This window comes from Lycium ferocissimum, chromosome 7 (assembly GCF_029784015.1).
Source record: "Lycium ferocissimum isolate CSIRO_LF1 chromosome 7, AGI_CSIRO_Lferr_CH_V1, whole genome shotgun sequence".
Lineage (NCBI taxonomy): Eukaryota > Viridiplantae > Streptophyta > Magnoliopsida > Solanales > Solanaceae > Lycium > Lycium ferocissimum.
This window is the reverse complement of record NC_081348.1, coordinates 20,523,917-20,544,071: the sequence shown is the minus strand read 5'-3', so window position 1 is coordinate 20,544,071 and position 20,155 is coordinate 20,523,917. Positions and strand designations below refer to the sequence as shown.

The 20,155-nt window shown below is 34.1% G+C and overlaps 2 protein-coding genes across 2 annotated transcripts; one reads left to right on the top strand and one right to left on the bottom strand.

The window, feature by feature from the left end:
- Window positions 1-4,271: 4,271 nt before the first annotated feature.
- Window positions 4,272-8,540, bottom strand: LOC132063705 (putative cytochrome c oxidase subunit 5b-like). The gene is made up of 6 exons (XM_059456386.1): window positions 8,083-8,540; window positions 7,387-7,466; window positions 7,205-7,255; window positions 5,094-5,160; window positions 4,914-4,993; window positions 4,272-4,565 (listed from the first exon to the last, which is right to left on the bottom strand). The coding sequence occupies exons 1-6, from the start codon at window positions 8,240-8,242 to the stop codon at window positions 4,503-4,505; spliced, it is 501 nt and encodes a 166-aa protein (XP_059312369.1). The 5' UTR covers window positions 8,243-8,540; the 3' UTR covers window positions 4,272-4,502.
- A 5,528-nt stretch (window positions 8,541-14,068) lies between these two features.
- On the top strand, window positions 14,069-19,637 carry LOC132063704 (cytochrome c1-1, heme protein, mitochondrial). Its single transcript, XM_059456385.1, has 9 exons — window positions 14,069-14,250; window positions 14,339-14,370; window positions 14,460-14,546; window positions 17,489-17,676; window positions 18,019-18,298; window positions 18,366-18,437; window positions 18,720-18,836; window positions 18,923-18,988; window positions 19,308-19,637. Exons 1-9 carry the CDS (start codon window positions 14,247-14,249, stop codon window positions 19,422-19,424), a joined length of 963 nt encoding a protein of 320 aa, XP_059312368.1. The 5' UTR covers window positions 14,069-14,246; the 3' UTR covers window positions 19,425-19,637.
- Window positions 19,638-20,155: the final 518 nt, after the last annotated feature.

Sequence of the window (20,155 nt, the reverse complement as noted above, 5' to 3'; positions counted from 1 at the left end):
TCAGGGGCGAATCCAGGTATAAAAAATGGGTCACGTGAACACATAATCACCCGACTAAACTCAGTATATTATGTATATATTTCGTAAAATATATCTAATATTAACTAAAGGAACACATGCTCAAACTAGACCGAATGGAGCACTGACTATGTGCTACCTTTAATCTCTTAAGTTTGTGGGATCAAACCCAACTAAACATACTTTTACGTATTTTTTTAAAAAAAACTCTAAGGTAAATTCATCCTCTTGAAATCCTAAATTCGCCTCCGACTTTAATCATCAAAAGCTGTGATGCGACTATCTAAACAGAAAAGGACAAATAATGGAGATGCCATAACCAGAAGGGAATTTTAATGTCACTTCATTTTTGTCCAACTCTAACGAGAAATGATTCATCTGGTAGAAATTAAATGTAAAGTTAAGTTCACGTAACGGTTAGTTATGCAACTACTTTTTTCACTTTAAAGTAACTAAACATTATTCACTATAACTCGTCCGTTACCACGTTAAACTTTTTTCACTCTTAATTTCATATACGAAAGTCTGAATAAATTGAAGTAGTTTTTGAGTATATTCATGCACAATAATATTTTATCAATTATACTAACTAATCAAAACTCCGGATCCAATTCTGATTTTCTCCTCTTTCACTGTGTTTTTATCCCAAAAGAAAGGAATAGAACTATAGAAGCGCATATAAAACAGCTAGCAATATTCTTTGGGTATTTGTCCATAATTGGTAAAATTTCCTTGTTTGTTTTATGATGAGAATGAATTCTATTTTGATTCCCATTACACTAAAGTACCTTTCTTTTCTGAGCCACCATTACAAGGTTAGCAGTCCTTATGGCCGTATGGGTCAGGAATATTCATGGATCATGGAGTATTGCTGCTTCTTCTTTAAACTTCGAACCAAAACATAAAAAAAAAAGTTGTCCATATTTAAGGAATTACAAAAAGATACTTTTTAACTGAGAAAAATTATTCATTTTGTACCAGAAAAGGAAAATTTTCCATTCTCTCGTATTGTCTTATTAGTTCATACTTTTTTCCTAGTTCTTCTCCGCGTCACTCCTAACAATATGCTTCACTTTATATTCCTTTCTTTGCCTTTTTCTATAGAGTTCGATAGATGTTCGCTATTCCATGTTTGAGCCTCCTGGAAGCTAAACATGGGCAGCTATCATGGTAACACGTACACTTATGTTCTTAGAGGGGCGGATTCAGGATTTTAAATTTATGTATATTCTAGGATGGGATAACTTAGTGCGTTCAAGAACTATTTATACATATTAAAATAATTCTTAATGAAAATACAGAATTTTGATCAAAATTACTAAATTCTACCGAAGCTGCAACTAATGATTTTACACGACCTTGCATACCCAAGCTTACAATATAATGGAAAATATAACCATGCTTCGCGCGGTCATGAAATATCTCATTACCTTTACAAACTAATTTACTATATTCGAAAATTGAATATACTATAAAATAGTCTTTTTAAGTCTTAATCCGTTTTATTATTATTACTGTTTTCTAAAAAAAAAAAAAAAAATACTTCGACATTTTATCACCTGACATAATTAGATCTATCCAAAAAGAAAAAGAAATCCCTTAAATTATGGGTAAAAATTATTTTTCCTCTCTAATTTTGCTTTAAAATCAAATATCTTTCCCAATTTTGAAGAATTGACATGTTCTCCTCCTGTTCTATGCTATGTTTATTTTGCCTTCATCATTATCAATCTCATTTATTATATTTTTTAAAATTTTCGACTAATTACCCATGTCATTATACAATTTTTTATTCTATGTGATATTTATTTTGTTTGGCCTAGCTCCTGGTATAACTAATATAAAAAACATTATAACCCCATATACATAAACCAACTCTTCCTCTTCTTTCTCCTTTGCCCGTTACTATATATTTTATTTCATCTATAAAAATCAACAAACCTAAAATTAATGTTTATTTCATTAAATTTAAATCAAGAAAAGAAATTACAGAATTGACGTCAAAAGTTTCAAATGAATGTGAAAATCTTACCATCGAATATGCGATCTGAATGAAGTTCCTCCCATTTATTCCTCATATTCAATCCTCTTCGTACTACCACTTTGCAGGAAAGAAGTCAACATCAACTTATTAGTATTCATTCAAGAACATACAGTTACACAACCCTTGCCTATATAAACATATTATATTAAAAAATATTGTATATATATAATATATATATATATATTTATCATACAAACCGGAATTTATATATTTAAACAACCGATGGTCTCCCTCGGTTTAAACCACGTCCACTCCCAAGGATCCCCTCCAGTCTTGAAAAAGAAACCGACCAAAGACGGAAGTTATATTGGAGTTCAGTGTTTTTTGTCGGAATCCGTCGGTTTATCTTCCAAACCGTTCTTTTCCGATATTGTCAAATTTGGTTTTGCTTCGTTGGTTTTGACCTTCGATTTTCGACTTGTTTTTAGTCGTGATCATATAAGATATGATAATTTTGAAAATAAAATAAATTACACGATATAACATGTAAAAATAATCGAATATGCAAAATTTCTTATTCTAATGGAATATATAACTTAAATACATACCCAATTTAACCCTAAGAAGGAAATAAATATGAAGGAAAAAAGCATACCCGATAATTTTTGTTTTGTTTTCATGACTGCAAAAAAATCACCAATGAAGCTGTAAAAATATGGAGAAGATGGTGTTGGATCTTTGGAGTAAGATCTTAAGATATATATTTAATTAAATCAAACTACGAAAACAAAAGAAAGCTTGAAGTCGTTGTCGCTGGATGTTGAGAATTTCCTTAGATGCTACAGCCGAGACACAACAATTTCACAAGCTGATATATAGCCAACCTCCATAACTTGCACAACTCTTCTCCTCCTCCATAATCTCTGCCGCAAGTTTGATGGATTTATTACAATTATTGTAATTAAAAGCTTATGTTTTGATATTTGCCGTTTCTTTTCTTTATATTCATCAGGTTAATTATGCATATTAGAATAGTGTTGAGTTGGTCAAGTTAAGGTGGTAATTAATGAGAGTTATTATACTAAAAAATTGGAAGAAAAGGCCTTATCAATTCCTTCAGTATTGCCCCAAATGGAGATGATATGCGTTCCTTTTTCTCCATGATTAAAGAATTGAACATTGAGCATCTAATTGCAATAAGTAACCTTTTAATGCTTGTATTGAATTAGGTTTTTTTCATGATTATATTTCATTTTTACTTAGAAAAATGAGGTAAAATGGTCAAAAAATTGACAAAAAAGATAAATATCAATGGTGGCCATAGAGAGGTGTCACATCACCTTGTCTATGCCTAGCTTTATATTATATATATAGATTGGTAGGGGAGCAGGAGTCCCCCATTCAATAAATGAGGGCTCAATTCTTACTACTCTTTCCTTAGTCCTAGAATTTTCTTTTAATTTAAAAAGACACGAGCCTGCACTATTCGTTCTTTTGAAAATAAAAAGGGCATATCATACTTATCCAACTATAGGTTAAATTCACAAATTTTATATGATACAGGCAAACTGATCCCCGCATTTTGAGAATCTGTTTCCTAGTTTGTTCATTTGATGATTCATATGCTACGCAACTTCCCTCGGAATGCATCTATCTTGGTAAACTGAAATATCAATCAACCATACAACCTTAAGCAAGGATTTGTCTATGATTACGTATTACAATCCTTTTTGTTTACTTCTAGATAGATTTGTCTATGATTACGTATTACAATCCTTTTTGTTTACTTCTAGATAGATTATAGATGGATTATTTATACATATTAAATGGTTCTTCCGCGAGTTTGGATCAAAACCATGTCCAAATAGGTTTTGCCAAACATATAACTTCAAATGTAGACCCACTCCACCTGAGTGTGTAAGTAACTGACATTACAGGCAGTTCCTTTAGAGCTAACACGCCCCAAAAGAATTCAGTAGCCCAGCTATGGTGACTCCTCAATTTCACATCACCTTTCACGGCAAATTTCACATGCTGTCAATTTACCTATTTATAAAGGAAGTGCTATGAAAGTATGTCTGGGTGTGGGGTAATGACAAAACATATGTCTGGGTGAGGGGTAATGACAAAACATTATTTGGTTCATGTCCAAGTTCTGTCAACATGACCACTTCAACGAAACAAAAATAAACACTTGCAAAAAGATCCAATATGTTTTTTTTGGGTACCAAAAAATCCAATATGTGGATATCGATTATTGAGCTCTGCATTTGGAGAAACTGGGTTTGTAATTCCAAATTCCAATAGACCATGACACGTCTTAACATTAAAATCTAAAAGCAAAACTATTCAACTTCACTGCCGCCACAGCAGCCGTAAGAACAACTGATCCACTAAAAGCAGATGAAACCACAGAACTTTTTAATCCTGAGTTTGTAGAGCAAGTAAATCTCTCATCATCTCAACCAGATTTATTCCGGCAGAAAAGTTGCAAACGCTATCAGTGATGATGATCATCATCGCCATGTCCATCAGGAGGTCCTCCAGGGCCAACCACCTCCAACTGCATAGAATTAAAATCATTGCCAGTATGAGCTTCACTGTAAGTACTAGCTTAAGAAATTAAGGTCCTTGTGGGTAACACCACCATACGTGAACAATTGATGGCTAGAAGCCTAGAACTAGATCATTTACATCTCAGATTCCTTACTCCCTTTCCCCTCCTCCCCTGCTCTCAAAAATTGAAGGAAAAAAAAGAAGACGACGGAAAATGTCACCCTATTGCTGCAAGGAATCAAAAATTCCCCCTGATTAAGCAGTGCTGCAGGACTATGAACTCACATCTCTACCAATTCCCATACAGCCTAGAACTTGATAATATGGCCCAAGAATACAGAAATTCCGTACTTACCACAAAATACTGTGTGCATACTGGGCATTCATGTGGCTTGCCCTTCTCTAGCCAGAACCAAACAACATCATGCTCATCTTCTGTTAAATTAGAAAACAACTTAGAAGATTAAGTGAACTGGCTAAAGGAAAAAATCTGTAACAGAGACATTTTTTATCTGAATCTGTAAGGGAGACTTACCGCCTTCACCTCCTGGACATCCTACAATTCTTTTGTCATAGTAGGATTTGACAACAGCTGGTGCTTCCTACATTTAAAACATATTCAAATATTTGATCATGTTCCCACACATCTAATTGGAAAGATAACTAATAATTTTAGTAGCTATCAATCTAAACAATCTCTTCACACATAGTCCTTTGTTTTTCGTTGATAAATAATTCTTTATCCTAAACCATACATAAGAAGAAGCAGCAGTCCACATCCAAATTAAATATGTCTGAAGACTCATAAGCACACAATGTATGCATTAGCAGATTTCATCACTGACGGTAATACAACAATTACATTTGAGTGTGTTAAATTGTGAAAAACAGAAAAAATCAAAGGAACGTTTTTAGTCACAACAGATTGGACATTGGAGACCTACATGCTGAGAGAATTGGATTCAGGTATGAGCTTGACATGAATATGTTCAAAGTTTGACAAGTTTCTTGTGATTTTAGAAAGGGTAAATGGTATTTCGTTGATGTCAAAACTGCTGTGTATTTACAAAATCAAAATTACAGAACGTTAAAGGAGTGGAGATTAGAGAGCAAAAAAAAGAAGAAAAGGTAGATTTGGCTGACAATTAGAGCCTCATGTACAATTGCAGAAGTTCTAAAGTCTCCAGTATGGTATCAGCATTTCTAGTGAATCCTGAAAGATCTAGTCCATGTAACCATACTCAGGCAAAATGAAGTTTCTTGTAACAATACTCCGAGAATCTGTAGTGATTTCAGCTACTCACACCAGAGAAACTGTTATGCTGCCCAAATATACATGCATGCATGTGAGTTAATTGTGTTATTCGCACATTTACATGTCTTTTTGTTGGTGCAAGAACTGCATTGCTTACAAGTTACAACCCATCTAAGCAGACCATAGTTTATTTCCATGTACAAGTGTAGACCAGAAGATGCCATACAAAATGATCACTTTTTGTTTCCATATACACGGTAATTGCAGAAATTCAAAAGATTTTGCGCTCCAGCTTCATAGAATGTGAACGAGCATCAGGAAATGAACATAAGCACGTGAAGAACTAGGGGCACCATTTGAGCAATAAGAATACTAGCCATTAGAGCTCACATGTCATCTAACAGCTAGCATTGAACATGATTCGTACAAGGAGATAGCATTGACTACTCCATATTCCGCAGAAATACACATATATGAAGAAGAAGTAAGTAACATTGCACTTCAATTAAAGAGATTTATTCTTATTATGTTCATAATAAATATGATTAAGCTCTTGAAGCAAGAATAGGAAGGAGAGAAAGTGAGACAAGATTATATTCCCCCATTTGGTTAGAAAGTGAAAGTACAGAGAATTGACAGTCCTCACTCTTTTCTGACCCTTCCAAAATTGCACATAAGAGGGGAGGTGAAGCTCATCTATTTAATTTCACTCGTGAAAAAAAACAACATAAGGGAAGTATATAAACTAGCTCCAATGCCCCTCCCCTCCTTAAAGGAAACAAGCATCATGTTCGCTGTGGAATTTCGAAACAGTCATCCAGGTCTTACTAACTATAACAGATCAAATGCTGTACCATGACATGTTCCAGTGATGAAAGAGGGAAAGCAGCACCTATGTGCGGCCTATTACTTCACTTAAGAAAGTCGCAGTGGCTTTATGAAAATATTCAGAACTAGATATATATGAAGGAACAGTAATTGGGATTTCGAAGGCGAACATGTGCATTTTCTTTCAGACACTTGTATTAACTATTAAACATATCCTACAAAATAAATACTTGATGGCGGAAGAAACTTCTGTTTAGTTTAACTCAATGTGACCTAATAGAATTTGCACTCATACATAATACTAAGTATTTATTGAGAAAGTCAGTCAAATGCCTAAGAACAGCTACCTCCAACAATACCTATTCTTGAGTAATGCACATTATCCATGATAGGAAGAGCTAAGCATCACTACAAATGCAAACTACTGACTCTATCTAATACAACAATATACATCAGATAAGATAAAACAACTTCATTATGTGACAACAAATTTAACAAAAAAAAAAAAAAGGTAATAACCTGCTGTTTGCTAATTTATATACGAAACTAGTATCCACACTGACCTTTGTGCCAAAAGGACCTTCAGGAAAGTTAATGTCGAGAAGTCCCTTTCCCTAAGCAAGAAACGAATACACATATCTTAATCAGTTATAGTCACAATTATGCCTAAATAAATCTATTTGAATTAGTACAACCACAAACAAAATATATAACATCAAAATCTTAACGAATGAAGCTAACTCACTTGCAGCTCAGCTTCAAGCTCTTCGCGCTCATGACCAGTCGCAATTGGCATTACATCCTCAACTTTCTTAACAACACTCTCTGTTCCACACAACAACATTTCAGTTCTCGTCACAGTCCATTCACAACAAAAACAAACCAAATATACATACATGCTTATATATAAATTTAAATAAACACACACACACACACACATATACTCCCTCTTTCACAAAATACTCGTCATGTTTCGCTTTTTGAGAACACACATACACACTCCCTCTTTTCCAAAATACTTGTCATGTTTCGCTTATTAAGAGTCAAACTACATGAACTTTGACCAACATTTTGACATGTATATTTTCACCGTACTAATATGGGAAGAATTCCAGTATGTCTCGTATAGTTTTATATCTAAATTTTAACTTTAAAATACCGAGTTAATCTAATCTAATCTAGCTCCCAAGATTAGTCAAATTGATTCTCGAGAAGCAAAATGCAACAAGTATTTAGGAAGGAAGGAGTATATATATTTTAAATTTTAAATTTGAAATACGGAGTAAATCTAATCTAATTTAGCTCCGAAGATTAGTAAAACTGATTTTCGAGAAGCAAAAAAAACTGATAAGTATTTTGGAACAGACTATATATTATATATATGTGTGTGTGTGTGTGTGTGTGTGGGTAAATGCGTAAGATCTGATGAAATTAGCGTTACCAGAAGCAGTACTGAAGTGGCGAGAGAAGAAAGGAACCGTAGGCCGGAAAGCCGCCGGCGACGGCGATGGAGAAGAAGATAAGGAGGTGGCGGCGGCGGAAAGCCGATTGGATCGGATTGGGCTTAAAGTCCGAAGCTGGGAAGAAAGTCTTCTCCACATGATTTTTCTTCAAGAGAGGGTTTCGATATGATCTCAGGTGCGGCCCTGTTTGGGATGAGATCAATAGTTGCTTTATCACTCTGTGCTTTTTTCTTTCCGGTTGTTATGTTATGCTTTTTTACAAGGATTTTGGGAGTGGAGGAATGGAATGAAATGAGAGAGCGTAAGGCCCGAAGCCCAAGGGTTGACTCGCTCGTGCGATTATTTCTCACGAGTGTGGATACCTGCTCTGCTCAATTTCTAATTTTAATAACTAACCATTACACAATTCTGATTTGCATGTTTTAAGTATAGCTTTTTTTGGGTCGAAATGTTTTAAATAGTTTAACTTCAACTACTATGGCATTCTGAAAAGAACTAGACATAGCAATTCCTAGTGAGTTAGCATAAACTAAGATAAGAATATCTATTTCTAGTATTTTATCATGATCATATATTTATTAAGTTATAAACCTTATTGAATAGATGCATGTCAAAAACTTGTTAGTTGCGAGTAAATATTTTTTATAGGATTCCTAGCAAAAATAGAAAAGAAAGTATTCTTCAGCCCTAACATTATATGCTACTTTCTTTTTCATCTTGTAACATTTTCGAATACTCATTAGAAAAACGAAAAAGGGCCAAATATACCGCTGTACTTTCGGAAAAAGACCAAATATACCTCTTGTTATACTTTAGGTCTAAATATACCCCTACTATTATACTATTGATTCAAATATACTCCTCATCCGTTAAAGTTGTCCAAATTAGACATTCAATTCTATGTGACATTGTCATTTAATGAGGTGGCATGCCACCTCAGCACCCTAACCCATTTACACCTCCCCTCAAATTTTATTCCCCACCACCATTGTCGACTACCTCTCTCCGAAGTGGAATCTCCAGCCACATTTCCGATGACGGTGAATCTACCACCATATTTTCGCCGGAATGTTAATTTTCTTTCCAAGAATCGCTCGCAAGTAAACAACTTAAATGAGTTTGGAATGGTCAATTCCCGCCGTGTCTTTGCCGGTTTGTGACGAGGAATTAGATAGAGAGGAGGACGCGGCAGAGCGGTGACGGATGTGGCTACCCGTCGTAGCGGTAGAGTAGTTAATGCACGAATCATCCAACGGTTTCTTCTTATTGCTGCTCTTTCCCATAGTCCATGCTCTGTTAAGGTGTCTCTCCTGTTGTTCATCCAAAGCTCTTCAAATCAATTTGATCAGCTCTCACAAACCCATCACTCCCCTTCGGCCCTTCTCCATTTCGTTTTCTACTTGCTACGTTCAATTGATGGATTTTTGGGCAGTGTATTATATCGGTAATGGACTAGATAGTGTGTACTGGTTGGGTGTTTGGTATTTATTGACTTACTACTTTTAGTCGGTAATAATGGTGGCAATGGTGGTGGGGGAAGAAAATTTTAATGGTGGAAGAATAAATAGAGGGGAGGGGTAAAATGGGTTGGGGTGCTGAGGTGGCATGCCACGTGGCATCCACCTCATTAAATGATAATGCCATGTAGGATTGAATGTCCAACTTGGACAACTTTAACGGAAGAAGGGTATATTTGAGCCAACAGTATAACAATAGGGATATATTTGAACCCAAAGTATAACGAGGGGTATATTTGACCCTTTTTCCGATAGTGCGGGGGTATATTTTGCCCTTTTCCGTTAGAAAAATAATACTACAGTACTACATATTTTTACATTGTTCACTGCAACTCTAGATTAACTTCAGGGTATTGTTTAATTTCAATAGGTTACCAACTATATTTTCATATCATTACATTTGACAGCAAAGGCAAATGATTTAAGAAATTCACTTCTTCATTCATTTAAAATACACTAGTCAAGGTCTATATTCTGTCTTTATATTATAATTTATATATGACAATATAGTTCAAATTTCATTGCCAGTTTTTTAATGGATTCAATTTGATCAATCATTAATTCCAAAAACATCATATGCAGTCATACACAATCTCCATTCAACTACAGCCCTAGAGTATTTGGCGTGCCCGAAATCAAAGTATCATATAACTTGTTGATTACTCTGACAATCTCAGGTCAAAGAAAATATTTTACGTCCATAACTTTTTTCCACAAAATGTCCTCTGAACTGCTTAACATAATACTAATTCGTCATTAGAAATTCTCAATTAGATCGTTTCTATTTGACCATCTCTCCATAATTCTGGAAATGAGATCTGCTAATCGCCATCTGTAATAGATATCAATACATTTTTATTGGTCTTAATTGATAATAACCGGATTAAGAATATACTTTTCTTAATAATTCAACGACTAAGCTCAATATGTTTAGATCAATTTTAACAGACCTATTAATACAATTCTCATTGTTATAAAGATAACAAGTCTCACAAATTTAATCAAGGGCCATCGTCAAAATTTATCAAACACAGCAAAACATATATGATAATAAAGAAAATACTTGCCATTAATGAATAAAACAACAATTGTCAATATAATGTGTTAAAAATATTACATGACCTATTGGATCTCTGACACATATTATATTTGTAACTATAGGAACAGTACGTAGGATAGCTGTTGCTAGTTGCAGGTGAAAATTCTTATAATAATAAAAAATCTTACTGGTAGTTCTAGTGTTGGTGGAAGAACAAAGGGGATTACATTGAAAACAAAAGACCTGTAATATGGAATACGGTAGATGTATTAGCAAGAAGATACCATGTGTTATATGAATAAACAATAAAAATAATTATGTTTCAATCCCAAATAAGTTGAAGTCGACTGTATAAATCTTCACTATTTCATTAAAATTCAACTCATATCATCCGCAATGCTATATCATGAATAGAATCTACAATTTATGGAAGATGATTGGAGCTCCATATTGTGGAGTTAGGAACATACGAATAGTAGGAGCATGTTTGTAAGTTGGAGCAAGCTCAAAGGAGAAGCGCATCAACATCATGGGTATTTTGTCCAGTGGAGTGACGAGCGCCTAAGCCGAAAGGCATAAATACCATGGGGCTCTTTGCTGCTTGAGCAATGCCTCGAGCAAATCTTGCAGGATCACTTATCATATATATTTTAGGCTATGTCTCCGATCAATGCTTATTAAAGTAATTACCTCGTGAAGGACTTGCTTATGTAAAATATCTTACAAATTGGTGGTGCATATAACTAAACTCCGCTTACAGCTTATAATGTGACAAGCGCAAGACATTAGCTAGCGTGTAAACAGAAAATAGTTCCTTTAGAGATGCTAATATAAATGATGCAGTTGGATTTAAGTTATATATATATACACGACACTATGAAGAATTTTTACATCATCCGTATAATTTAACTTGTGAAAACAAATTAATTAGTTATGCAATTAAATGTACCCTTACGCGTACTTAGCGTATTCAATCAGATCCAAATACTGATAAACGAAATTAAGTAGAATGTAAGTATCGTAAAATTAAGCATATACCTATCATGTGTGAGCTGAAAAGAAAATTGATAGTAATTAGTAAGTCCCATAGATTTTCTTCTAGTGATGGTAGAAGGTAAAGGGAAATGCTGAGATGAAGGTTTGAAACTAGCAATCTCTTTAAGATTGCCCAACAAAAAATGGTATTTGGACCGCTAATCCCCTACTTCGAGAAATGATTTTGGATTTTCATTGGTCTCCAACAGAGACTAATCACCGCTTTCTGTGCAATTAAGAAAATGAACCAAAATATACGAAAAGATAACCAGTCTTCCATATGCATCACCACCGATCGAATAGTTATTAACAACAAATTAATACAACTCTAGGAGAATTAGTCCATTTATATACATTGACAATGTAAAATGAAACAACGTCAAATGTTGATTACTCCAGCCATTTAAGGATGTAATATAAATCTCAGTATCCTTCTAAGTAATATGATAATCTTAATAAGGACATTAACAAATGGTAGACTATGTATATTCAGAATTCTAAGTAGCCTTCCAAGTAATCTAATAATTATCTAATTAATGATGGCTTGAATCACTTCTTAAAAATATCAGGAATGTAAGAAACAACCGAGCTTTAAAAAATTACATAGAATAATGAATCCAATGTATAAAATATTTCATTTTCAATGTGGTCCACATATTAATTTATCTATTTCAATTTCTCAATAAAATCTGCATCTTTAGAAAACTACATAAAAATGTTAGTCTATTAAGTCTACTCCAATGACTTGCAATTATAAAAAATATTTAAAAAAAAAAAAAAAAAAAAAAAAAAAAGAAGGCATGAGATATGATATGAAATACATTTTATACTTGGAAGAACATTTAGGGCCTGTTTGGAAAGAACCTAAGTAATTGGAATTGCTCTATCTTCTCTCTACAAATCTTATTACTACATGTTTACAAGTAGTCAATTATTCTTTTAGTTTGTCATAATTTACGGTGTAATTTATCAAGCATAATCTTTGGTTGCACGAAAGTAGGGATAATATCACGTATCGGTTTAATTTAAAAATAAAATTTAATTATAAAAAATTTAAAATTAATATTTAAAAAATATTGCCTTTATAAATGATATTAAATTTAACATTGTTTCTTGAAAATATATTAATTAAAATCGATATTTGTAACTAATATTGTAAATAATAATTGATATATATTTTTTCAAATTAATATTTAATTTTAATTAATTATAAAACTTAAATCAAGACTTTTTTTGTGAGAAGACCGGATTGGATGTTTGACAAAAAAAAATCTCATAAAGTATAATGCCATAACATTATTCAAATGTTTGAACAAAAATCCATCAAAGGTAACGTTCTAAACAACGCAATCTGTGAAATCAAATAACTAAAATTGGAAATATAACCTAAATTCAAAATTCAAAATGAAAAATAATAGCAAATCTTATGTCAAATTTCCACATTACATAAGAAGATCAGAATAGGATTTGACGGTATCAGCTTCAACTCTCAGCATCTATTGCGATATCATAATCACTTGTTTTCCTGTGTGAAATTAGAAACTTTCTTCTTTTTTGTTAATGATTCAGGATTCTTTCCAATCAATCGGTTTAGTTTCAAACATTAGAATAATAAATCGAAGTTTTCCAGTGGAAATGATGCATAAAATAAAAAATAGGATATTGCTATATGCAGGAGCAAATTTGTTGTGGATGAGTTCTAAGATGAAAAATAAATAACATCTGTTACATTTCTGAAAATAAAAATAATTAAAAAGTAAAAATAAAAAAGAAATTAAAATAATAGAAATCAAAATTAATTAAAAATCTTCTCTGTTAAAATAATAGACAATTTGAAATAAAAATAAATTAAATAAAAAAATAAATTTGACTTTTATATTACATTGGTGATAGTGGAAGGGGATATTTAGTGATAGTTGAAAAGTTAATTTGATCGCTAAAACGTCTCGTTAGAGTTTGAGTAATTGGAGAGTGTAATTGAATATATATTGTGTTTCCATTTTGTGGCATCAGAAAATGGAAAGATTGCTATAAAAAATGAAATGGAAGAAGTACAAAATAGCTTCCGCATGAAGCAGGTTCATACGTGGAAAGAATAAGAAAAAGCTCTATCTTCTCTCTAAAAATCTTGTCTACATATTTCAATATCGTTATCCTTTTAGTTTAACTGTACCTCATTAATGCTACATAGTACATACAGTACAACATCTTCTTCGTTGTGATTGAATATTCTACCATCATATGGACTTCACAATTGATAAGAACTAAATGCTGTTGTTGTTGTTGTTTGATTCGTAACATATTTAACTTTTTTTTAATTAATAAAATTAAACACGAAATTACGAATAACAGCATATACTCCATTGAACTACCGGGCGAGGCAATAGCAACCCCGAATTTGACCCGAAATCAGGCGGCCCGACTTGAAGACCGGATGGATTTCTGACCCTTCATTCTCTCTCCAGAAATCATCCTTTTGAACAAAATCATCTCCAACAGTACAGTCATAGCATACGTTAATTCTTCTGCACAACGTACTCTCTGTGAAATCATGAGTAATATTATTTTCTATAAATCCTAATCTCGATTTGGATTTCATTGATGCTAATGAAATAATGAGCTAAATCTTGTCACCTTTTACAGGTTTAGGGAAGAAGATCAGAATAGGATTTGACAAACAATTCAGTTCAGCATCTATTACGATATCATAATCATTTGTTTTCCTGTGTGAAATTAGAAACTTTCTTCTTTTTTAATAAATTCAGGATTTGGGAGAATCAATCGGTTTATTACGAAAACAGCTGCCCAGAGGAATGAATCGAAGTTTTCCAGTGGAAATGATGCACTTCAGGTATCAATTTATAGGATATTGTTATTTGCAAGAGCAAATTTGTTGTGGATATGTTCTATTGATGAACTACAAAACTCTGTTTTCTGATTTGAAGCTTTGGGTGATCTCATGCTATTTTGCTTAAAAATTAGATATTATTTGATATCTTCTCTGTCCTGTTTCATGTGACAACGTTTGACTGGATACGGAGTTAAAAAGTAAATTTGACTTTTATATTACATTGGTGATAGTGGAAGGGGATATTTAGTGATAGTTGAAAAGTTCATTTGATCGCTAAAACGTCTCGTTAGAGTTTGAGTAATTGGACGTTGTTAAATTGAATATATATGGAATGTTTCCATTTTGTGGCATCAGAAAATGGAAAGATTGCTATAAAAAATGAAATGGAAGAAGTACAAAATAGCTTCAGCATGAAGCAGGTTCATAGGAGGAATAGAATTGGCTCCAATTAGTTCTATCTGCAGACTGCCACCATATTGATATTTGAATTTAGACAACTGTACCTAATTAATGCTACATACAGTACAATAGCTCCTTCGTCGTGATTGAAATTGTTAATGCTTCACAATTGATAAGAACTAAATGCTTCGTGCCAAAGATAGGAGAGAAGTGTTTATGTTGATCGTTTCCCTTTTTTGACAAGGTGGTATTGTGTAGCTTATACCATCCATCATGCTTTTCTAACCTTGTTAATATGACGGCGTTTTATTTCCAATTTAGGAGGATACTGAACAATCTATGAGTTTGTGCAGAGGAACTTTTCCTTCAATAGTTTCTTTTTACTATTTAGGCCTGATTCTGTGATAGAGGTGCTCGCAAGTGTTCATATAAAACTTTGGACAGGAATAAGTTACCTTCCAAGATTGTTCTAGAGGAGTTTTGGCATTGTTTTCCTTCATTCTCTCTCCCTTTTCCTTTTAGCATATGAATTCACCATATGATCATGATGCGCAAGGGCTTAATTCCAGGTCAAAATGAGCTGGCTGCTTTACCTACGACAGGCAGTCATATAATAGAATACTACTTTTTTTTTTTTTTTTGAGTAAAATAATAGAATACTACTTTTCATAGAACATAAGGTCAATTGCTTAGGCAGTTGGGATCATTTTGTCCATTATTCTACAAACAATTCAGTTTCCATTTTGAAATCCAAAGAGTGCAAAACCCTCTAATAGATTGTCAGTGTATTTGAGGTGAGATACTTCATTTCGGTATCAATATCTACTGAATAGCCCTGGCTTTCATTTCAAAAATGGTAAAGCACAATTCATGGGTTTTTACTGAACCTGTCAGCAATATCCAACAAGGTTTATGTAGTCAACCTTTTCCACTGTGACAGCTACTCCACTACCGCATTTCCAAGGTAGTTTCAGTCAATCTATGTCTGATCGCCTTGCTCACTTCTTAAGCTTCAATATGAAGCATCTGATCTGAAGCTTCTTGACTGCATTCAATACCCGACATGAAATAGAAGAAACTTGATTATCTTATTTCATATTTATTCATATCTCTCAATCATGTACAACAACAACTATGCCTCAGTCTCAAACAAGTTGTGATCGGCTATGTGAATCCCAAATTCTTCCTTAAGCTCATTCATATCATAATCATACTAAATAAAATAAAAGTAAAAAATTAAATATATATAAATAGTGATAATAATACTCCCTCAATCCCAATTTATTTGTCACTCTTTTCTTTTTAGGTCAGCCTCAAAAATAATGACATTGTTCCATATTTAGTAACAGATTAACTTTAAACTTGTCATGTTACTTTTAATGAGATGATTTCTAGCCACACAAGTATCTATGGCTTATTTTGGACCACAAGCTTTATAAGTCTTTCTTTCATTCTTAAACTCCGTACGCGGTCAAACACCTTCATGGATCGAGACAGAGGGAGTAACAACAAGTCTAAAACCTATTCTCACTAGTACATATTCACCTATGTGAATCTTTTTCTTCCATTATGCCCTATATTTAGCTAAGTTTGCATTGATACCAAAGATCTGTAGATCTTTTGCGACAACTTCATTCCAAGTGAATTTAGGTCTACCCCGTCACCTTTTAACACATTCATTCACCATAGTTTCATACCTCCAGACTGGTGCATATGTAGGTCAATGCAGGACATGACCAAACCATCTCAAGCGACTTTTTCGCATTTCATCCTTAATGCATGCTACTTGCACCTTCCGGTGAATGTGATCATTTTTTAATCTTGTATGACCTTACATCCATCTTAGCATCCCTATCTCTGCAACACTATCTTGTGGATATGCTGGACTTTAGTGACCCAGCATTCACTACCATATAACATCATATCTCTCAATCATATGAGGAGAAAAAATGCATTCAAGAAAATCTCTTATAAGAATCTAAGGTGAAGTTTGGAAATAGAACAATTCCCTCTGACTTATCCTCGATTAATGCAACCTCAGATGCTATGTCTCAATTCCCATTTCTATTGTTAAGCTGAACAATTAGAAAGTGCGATGTGCCCTAGAATAGCTGCCATATACTTGAATTTGCTTTTGTCTCTGTGCCAATATATATTTTATGCCTTAGATGACAGCCGTAGTATCTTTGATGTGAGCAGTTCCTCATCTACGAGGATATTGATTCCATGCACTGTTTGAAGTTGGTTGCTTACTGTGGCAAATGGAAGACAAACAAAGGCTTTTTTATGATATAACACCACCAAAGAGATGAAACTCTTGCTGTCTAGCTCAGGAGATGATAAAATATTTCAAAGTAGCTAGCCTTATTTTCATTTGATTTTCCTTTCCTAGAAGAATTCTTTGCTTATGTTGGTGTCTGGTAAATCATTAACATTTGCATTGGATGCCTTATAAAAGCACTTGGAATGCCTGATCAAAGGAAAAGTAAAAGCACATGGAATATTTTCAGCTGATCAAACTATTTCTATTGTTTATTTTGAAGCATGGCCTGGATGGACTTGGATCTGCTGGCTCGAAGTCTTTTAGAGCACTTGCAGTCTTTGGTGCTGGAGTGTCTGGGCTCCTTAGTTTCGCAACAATTGCATATTCTGATGAGGCAGAGCATGGACTAGAGTGTCCCAGCTATCCCTGGCCTCACGAAGGCATTCTCAGTTCTTATGACCATGCTTCGTAAGTACTTATGTGCTTTACATGATTGTTAAAGTTTTTTAGTCTATATTCTCTTTTTATCGGTAGTGTGGTTCATTAAGTTCTTCTCTTAGTTATTAAATATCATATGGAAATATTTGTCCACAGACAAAAGTATTTCAGCCTGTGTTCTTACAAGTATTTTCCCGTGTATCGTGATAGGTATAGGTGTAGTTGGTGTTCATACTGCGTAGCCTTATTTTTCAAGTCTCTTACCGTCTGGAGAAGGAATATGAATCTTTTGGTTTTCCAGAGCTATTTTACACTAAGTTTCAAATAAGATGCAAAAGCCACTTAGCTTGTGTGCCTCTTTTTTTGATACAGGATCCGGCGAGGTCACCAGGTTTACCAGCAAGTTTGCGCATCTTGCCACTCAATGTCTCTAGTTTCATATCGTGATCTTGTTGGTGTCGCATACACCGAGGAAGAGACCAAGGCCATGGCAGCAGAAATTGAGGTGGTTGATGGGCCTAATGATGAAGGTGAGATGTTTACTCGCCCTGGGAAGCTGAGTGATCGTTTCCCTCAGCCTTACGCAAATGAAGCAGCTGCAAGGTTTGCTAATGGAGGAGCCTATCCTCCTGATCTAAGTCTAATTACTAAGGTACTGATTGTCTTCTGAGGTTTGACAAACATTTGATCTGCATTGCCTGATGTATTCCACTTTTCAGGCTCGTCATAATGGTCAAAACTATGTTTTTGCTCTTCTAACTGGCTACCACGACCCTCCTGCTGGTGTCTCGGTAATTCCTGTCTCGAGCTACTTTTGCTTTGTGACTGTTTTTCTTTTGTTTAGAATAGAGGAACTAGTATATTAAAATAGTTATATATAAAAGAATGCATCTGAAGATGTTGCTAGGAGATATTGGTACTGTCACATTGGTACCATCTCAAAAAAAAGATATTGGTACTATCACATTCCAATTTAGTCGGTTGACCCTGCTTTGTGTCTGTCTTTTGATACCAACTTGTCAATAATTCTTCATTTCAGTAAAATTCATTTTGCTGCTCAACTCTCATTATAGATTCGAGAAGGACTTCACTATAATCCTTACTTCCCTGGTGGAGCTATAGCAATGCCTAAAATGCTTAATGATGGTGCTGTTGAGTATGAGGATGGCACCCCTGCAACGGAGGCACAGGTAATATATCTTTCCTTTCCCCCCCGGTACATCTGCTTTATGTTTTGAACCATTTCTGCGGAAGTTATAATGCTTACGCTGGACAGATGGGAAAAGATGTTGTCTCATTCTTGTCATGGGCTGCTGAGCCAGAAATGGAAGAGAGAAAGCTGGTAAGTTGCAACAACTTCCCCTTCCTGCATTTACATCAATCCCTGTTTTGTTTATTAGTTTGTGGGCACCATTTTTTTTTTTTTTAATTGAAGTTCTTCCAAAAAGAGTGTTTATTTAGCTTTGTATGCCGCTGAAGCCTGAAAGAATTTAACTTGCTGAGGTTATCCCACTTATTACCAAGTTTAGTGTTTTACTACCACATTCTGAGTGGCAGATTTGTGTGCATTTTGACCCCTGTTGGATCCTTATTATCAGTTGATCATCCCATACTATGTGCCATAATATGTATTTCCGACTGACATATTTTAATTCTTACAGATGGGTTTCAAATGGATATTTGTTTTATCGCTTGCACTTCTCCAAGCAGCTTACTACCGTCGTTTGAGATGGTCTGTCCTCAAATCTCGCAAGTTGGTCCTTGATGTTGTCAATTGATCTCGAGGATTTCCTTCTGTACACTCTGAGCGTGCAAGGGGTTAGAGAATAATATTACTATCATTTTGTCCAATGATTTGAGTTTGCAGCGTTATACAGAGAGTGCAATTGGAACTGTCTCTCTGCAGGTATTCTTTTTAGGGTAAATAAATAACTACTCAACTATTTATGGTAGTCGCATCTTTTATACGAGAACTTTATGTTGGAACCTGACGTGGGGATGTTAATTGTGCATTCTTACTCTTCCGTTTTTTGTTCTAAGCTACCAGAGGGCTGACCATTGAAAAATGTTTAGTAGCAAATTATAGTTGTTTACTCGATTGCCCAAAGGGGGTGGCCTAACAGTCGAAGAGCTGGAATGACAACCTTGAAACCAATTTCGAATCTCAGCAGAAGCGATGCTGGGTTAATTTCTCCCATATGTCCAAGTCTTGGTAGAGTTATATATATATATCTGTGTGTGTGTGTGTGTGTGTGTGTGTGTGTTGGTAGATTGACATGGTTTTTCTTTTGTAATTCTTAACAATTTTGAATGCCTAAAATGTTCTAGTGGCTTTGTTGAAATATTTTTTTAAAAAGATTTGGCATGAAATACTAGCTTGTAAATTTGAAACTGGCAAATTGAAACATGATAAATTACCAAAAAAAATAATAATAAAATCTTCTAAAGTAAATTCAATGCTATCTGGTTTTGAAATTCAAATAAAAAACAAACTCTGAAGACCAAACTG